This window comes from Mya arenaria, chromosome 1 (genome assembly GCF_026914265.1).
Source record: "Mya arenaria isolate MELC-2E11 chromosome 1, ASM2691426v1".
NCBI lineage: Eukaryota > Metazoa > Mollusca > Bivalvia > Myida > Myidae > Mya > Mya arenaria.
The window spans coordinates 46,414,480-46,421,135 of NC_069122.1; the positions used below are offsets into that span (position 1 = coordinate 46,414,480).

At 39.1% G+C, this 6,656-nt stretch overlaps 1 protein-coding gene across 1 annotated transcript; it reads right to left on the reverse strand.

Annotated features, from left to right (window-relative positions):
- Nucleotides 1-2,552: 2,552 nt before the first annotated feature.
- On the reverse strand, nucleotides 2,553-4,439 carry LOC128227607 (trichohyalin-like). Its single transcript, XM_052938308.1, has one exon. It carries the CDS (start codon nucleotides 4,437-4,439, stop codon nucleotides 2,553-2,555), a length of 1,887 nt encoding a protein of 628 aa, XP_052794268.1.
- Between the last annotated feature and the right edge of the window lie 2,217 nt (nucleotides 4,440-6,656).

Sequence of the window (6,656 nt, forward strand, 5' to 3'; positions counted from 1 at the left end):
GTCTGCAATCTGTGAGAGGGTCGAGTCCTGGGCTTGTGCCTTGTGCCAATCCGTAGAGGATAGACTATGGGCACTGAGTATATCATCTGGAATATCCACATGATGACTGGGTGGTGTCGATTCCGGATTGCGTACTGTCTCTGACAGCGGTACTGTCTCTGCTGTCGCAGCATGACTGACGGCGTGAATGACATCGGTCGGAATATTTCTACTGAGGCCATCAGCATCCTGGTTATTCGCTCCCTTCCGGTAAGAGATCGTAAAATCATAGTTGGAAAGCGCAGCGAGCCATCGATGTCCAGTGGCATCCAGCTTGGCAGTGGTGTTTACGTACGTGAGCGGATTGTTATCCGTCACAACCTCAAATTTCCCGCCATAAAGATAGTCGTGAAACTTTTCAGTGACCGACCACTTTAAGGCAAGGAATTCGAGTTTGTGCGCTGGATAACTGCGCTCGCTCTGCTTTAAACTTCTGCTGGCGTATGCTATGGGCCGCTCCTTCCCATCATGACGCTGGTACAATACGGCACCAAGACCAAGTGACGAGGCATCAGTATGCACCGAAAACGGCTTGCTGTAATCAGCGTAGGCTAACACTGGAGGGTTTGTCAGCTGTGCCTTCAGCTCCTCAAATGCCTTCTGCTGTGATTCTGACCATTGGAATGGTACTTTCTTGATCTTTCTCGGGGTCTTAGAACCCGTCTTCCTGTTGGTCGGTTGACCAATCAAAAGATCATTAAGAGGCCGTGCTATAGTCGAAAATCCACGAATAAAGCGCCTATAATAGCCGGCGAAACCAAGGAACTGCCGGACTTCCTTTGTGGACTTAGGCGTGGGCCAGTTCTTGACGGCTTCCGTCTTTTTCGGATCAGCTTTGATCCCCTCAGCTGATACAACGTGACCGAGGTACGTAGTCTCCTCTTTGAAGAACTCGCACTTGCTAGGCTTGATCTTCAGGTTATAGTCGGCAAGGCGTTGGAATACGGCATCGAGTCTATCAAGGTGGCTATCGATGTCCTGACTGAAGATGATGATATCGTCCAGATAGATTAGGCAGTCTTTCAAGTTGAGGTCTCCCATGCAGCGTTCCATAAGGCGTTGGAACGTCGCTGGCGCATTACAGAGGCCGAAAGGCATACGGTTCGCCTCATAGAATCCTAGACCCCAGACTTGAAAAGCTGTCTTCTCTTTATCATCTTCTTCAAGTTCCACTTGCCAGTAACCTGACTTGAGGTCAAGTTTAGAAAAATACTTCGCTCCCGACAACATATGTAGCGTGTCTTCGACGCGTGGAAGTGCGTAGGCATCCTTCTTGGTGCGGGAGTTGAGTTTCCGGAAGTCGATGCAAAATCGGATAGTGCCATCCTTCTTCCGAACGATCACGACGTTGGACGAAAAGGGGCTGCTTGATTCTCTGATCGCACCCATATCCAACATGTCTTGCAGGTGGTGTTTCACTTCCTGGAATAGTGAAGGAGGTACTCTTCTACACGCTTCTTTGAAAGGTTCTGGATTCGTCAGGACTATACGATGTTTCACTGCTGATGTGTTTCCTAGATCGAGTGATGTTTTGGGAAATATCGACTCCCACTTGTCGAATAACTTTAATACCCTTTCCTTTTGCTCTTTAGTTAAAGGAGAATCATTCATGTCAACGCCGTATTTGACCTTTATTTCACACTTTGTTTCATTATCTATGTTTTCTTTTTCAGGTGCGGTTTGCTGATGGACAGAGGCGGAGGGAACTTCAGAGGTAAGTATCTCATTTTCTTTTTCATGTTCTTCGGCGTCTTTCTTCTTTTCAAAAATTGGTGCTGATCTAAGCACTTTCACCTCTTGTAATTGACAGATAGGCGTCTTAGCCTTGATTTTCAAAACCTTTGCTGAAAGGTTACACACACGTACAGGCACTCTTGTAGTTTTCCCTGGGTTACTAAGTGTAACAACTCTTGGACCTATAGTGGGTTTATCTGGACCTGCATTATCGAAGTTCTCTGTTACAGCAGATTCTATCTCTGATGTCTTTCGTACCAGACCTGTAACAGTTCTCACTTCCATCGGCTGTAATAAAAAATCTTTGGTAGCCTTAACTACTCCGACACTAGAACAACACGACATTTCAAAGGCCATGCTCCATTCATCAGGAATGTCGTCTACATTCTCGCATTTACACCACACGGCACATTCACGAATAACATTCATGCCAACTATTGCAGGTACTTTTCTGTTATACTCTGTGCTTTTAACAATGAGCAGAGGTATTGTTAATGGTGGCATATCAGTGTTAGGTAAACTAACGTTGGCCTCAATGTAACCACTATATGGTATCTGTTGACCATTTGCTCCTGTAACGTTCAATTCAAACTCATCTAGGCCTTTCAATTTAGGCTTTTCATTCATGGACAAATAAAACTCTTCTGAAAGTGTACTTATCATAGACCCCGTGTCTATCAACGCTTTAACTATCTGCCCTTCTATTTCAACAAAGTTCTCATTCGACTTCCCTACTAATCTTTCATGTAAGTTATTCTTTGAAGTTCTGATGGGGCTATCTACTTTTTCGCTTCCATCGTGCCCCCCGATGAAAGCTTTTTCTCGTTTAAAGACTTCTCATTCTGTTCTGGTCCCTTTTCTGTTTCCTTGATCTGCTCTTCTTTCCCATCGTCACTTCTACCTCTGAATCCTCTATTTCCACCTCTGTACCCTCCTCTAAAGGGTCTTCTGAAGTTACTGTTGTAATTATTTCCTCTATAACTAGTACTTTGCCCTTTCAACCTTTTCATTTCTATCTCCATGGATTTCAATCTTTCTAAGAGTTCTTTCATTCCACTTTCATCCCTTATCTGATTGACATATGCACTACGCGTATTTTCTTCTCTGACTTCACTATTCTCTTCCTCTTCTTCTGACCTAGCCTTTCTCCTTAAACATTCAAATGAGTCTTTACTTTCATATGCCACTCTAGTGGTCATTCGTAACTTTTCAGATCTCAATCCTCTCCAAAATCTTTCCTTCAACTTCTTATCTCGTTTCTCTTCATCAATTTCACCCTTTTCAACAGCCTGTTGAAACAATGTTTCTACTCTTACTCCCCAAGACGAACATGATTCTCCTTCTTTTTGCTTTGCTGAATAAAACTCCGTTACTACTCTATCACCTGTTTTCACATTACCATATACTTCTTTCAACTTATTCACTATCGTTTCAGCACTAGCAGTGGGTTTAAGAGTCAAGAGAACTTGTCTTACATCTCCTTGCAACGAGTTTCTAATTGCTTGTACTACAGCATGATCTGGATAAGCATTACTTTCTAGAATACTACAAACATCCACTTTCCACTGCTCAAAATGCTTTCCGTTAAAGTTTGGTATCTTTGGTGAACCAACTTTATACATAACGCTTTCAGCTTTATGTTCTCTACCTTTCAATCTTTCCTCTTTCTTTTTGTTTCGATCATTAAATTCAGTTTTTCTGTTATCAGCTTTATCCAGAAGCAACTGTTCTTTCTCTTTCAATAATATTAATCTATGATTCAATTCCTCTTCATTTTCTCTCCTCATTTCTAAATCTCTTTCAATTCTCTCATTTTCATTCCTTCTTTTATTCAGTTCCAACTCTTGTTGCTCTAATATTTTGATTCTTTCTACTAATTCATGTTCCGCTTTTCTCTTCATTTCCATTTCATAGTTCAATCTCTGTCTATTTTCCATCATAAATCGCTGCTTTCTATCCTCCTCCATTTGTAACTGTTTCAGTTTCAAACTTTCACGCTCATATCTACTAGATTGACTTTTAATTTCCTCTTGGTCCATTCTTAAACTTCTAATTTCAGTCTTTAAATCACGAGGACTTTCGTTTTGAACACTTTTGTGCTTTACATCTTTCATCACATCATACCTCATATCAAAATCTTTATAGCTACCTTTCAGTTTTGTTTCACTCAAATCGTCAAAGTGCCTGAGACGTTTAGCTTTTTCTATTTCTCCCCTCTCCCCGATGGAATTGGCCCTAATTCCATATTTACTCATAGGCTCAGTTGTAAGCTTCTGATCAAGCAAATCATCATCGTATCTAAGCTCTCGCAAAGTTTGCTCTAACCTTTCATAGTGATCATCAAGATATTTTAAGTTACTTTCATTTAAGTTTTCTTTCACTCTGGTTTTTGAATCCACACTTCTTTCCATGGCCCGTATCTCCATTGAAGTACTCTCGTGAAAATATTCATCAATCGTGTTCAAATCTGAGATGTCACTTAATCTATCCATTTCAATAGCATGTGCACCATGATCATCTGCACCAACATAGCTTTTACTTTCACTAAAACGTCTCCTTACATCACTTTCGATATTCATTCTGTCAGGCTCAGCACTTAACTCTGTATCCCTCACTATGTTCCGACGAATCAATCTCTTTTCACGTTCACTTAACCCTTCAACCATAATTCACAATTTACACAACACTAAATGCACTTCAAACACAATAACTTTATTTCGCTGGTAATGTGTCTGTAAAATGTTAAGTTCATTAAAACACTATTCGGTCACTTAAATTCCACATAAATCCATTTGAATCACAGCACACAAAACACACAATAAAGATAATCACATACACGCAAATCAATCAATAATAGTACACACAAAACATATCAATATCAACACAATAATAAAAGTACACAGTGCATACACACAAAGCATATCAATATCAACACAATAATCAAAGTACACAGTGCAAAGTCACATAAACTAATATTTGAGACAAATTAATGACTATATTAGAAACAAGGGAAACAACTCACTATTATTGGCTATGATGATAATTTCTCTGTAGAGTTATCGTTCCTACCTACACCATAGCAATTAGTACATCATAGCACTAGTATTATTTAGAAGCTATCATTACATTTATACATACAGATATCTGCAGAATATCTATCTACCAACTTTTTAATTTTCAACCTGTCTCCGGCCGGGGTCGAACTCATGAACTCAGGCTTACAAAGCTACCGTCTTAACCACTAGGCTATCGCTCCAGATGCTTTAAACAGATACAGGATACTACTAATTTACAACTATCGGCTAAATTTCCAGTATCTTTGTGTCGACAGAAATCAATAATTTAAACCTCGGATACCAAATCCTTAAAATATATGTAAATTTTCCAGATATTTAAATCTGCAAACTTTTACAATATTTCAAGAGAACGCGAACTCAAAAATACCGTATGAAGGTTTCTGCGTATTTTGTATAAGTCCACCTTGCAAGGATTTTATACGCAATGATCTACTTCCAATGTAAAATCAGATATGAAATCACATTTGAAGTAAACTCAAACTTGTGATCTATTATTTGCTTTTCCACAAAAATATCTTAATGCATGTACTTTTTACATCCAATAAGAGAAAAAAAAAATATAAAAAAAATCAGAGAAAAAAAAAATGTAGAATGACGGGATTTCGAACCAAGGACCTCTAGACTGCGAGCTCTCAACGAAACCACAGGGCTATCGGGACTGATATTCAGACCCAGGTAGATAAATGGATATGAATAGGTCAATGAGAGGACTGAGAAAATACAATGTAAGATTAATTTGCTAGTTAGTATCGTGCAAGTGAACCTACATGCCTATTTATCAAACCTTAAGAATCTGAGGCAACAATTTAATTAGCACTTAAAAAATGAAACACTTAATCTAATAGCGAGAAAAAAAATATATACTAATGCACTTGTAAATGAAAGACTAAGTCAATCAATTAACTCTAATATCAAAATCTAGCACACTTAAACTAAACAATATAAACACAAAAATCTAAAATTGCATTTTATAATTAATAAAATAAATCTTACCAGTCTAATCCTAAATCCATACACAAATAAACACATTCACAACACAAACACACTGTCAAAGTTAAGTGTCAAAGCACTCAATTTCACCGTAGGTGAAATATAAATCCAAATGTCTGTGGCACAATCCTGCGCGAAGAACCGCTGCTTCCTCACGAAGTAAATCCAACTCAACGTCTCGAGTTAACGTTTAATTCCATGGAACAATGTTTAAACGGGCCCAAAAAAAATAACGTTGCGCACACGTGACAATGTTTATATCCGTAAAGGTATATTGGATACGATATCCCAAATATGGCAAGCCGCTAGAGGCTAATCCAATAGAAGCGATCTTTTTTCACGGCGGAAAGGTCGCCGGGTTAAATGCATAATCGCGCACTGTGACCGTCCAATAAGATACAATCCTCCGGTCAACGTGATGAAGTTCACCAGGTCAAGTGCATAATGCCGCACTGCTATTAACCAATGAGAATCCTTCTTTACAACACGACACTCAATTCGTGAATACTCATTAAATCCGAGTATTGGAAATATATGTACACACTGGACTGTCCAGGTAAACACAGGTATAACACGGATACACCTGTGTAATGTACACTGATGTACAAAAATGTGGTTATATCTCAACAAATGTCCACTTCAGTCCAAGACGTTGAAGTTTCACACAAAACCAATCGTTGGGCGCCAATGTCGACGTAGCCCAGTCGGCATATATTTTTAATTAGGATCCGTTTGTGTAGAGTAACCACTGTAACAAATCAAAATATCCTAGATATTTTATTATAACAATAATGTGACTGGTCACTATAAAATCAG

Excerpts from the sequence above, each read along its gene's own strand:
- LOC128227607 (XM_052938308.1), bottom strand. The coding sequence starts at position 4,439 with ATGGTTGAAGGGTTAAGTGAACGTGAAAAGAGATTGATTCGTCGGAAC.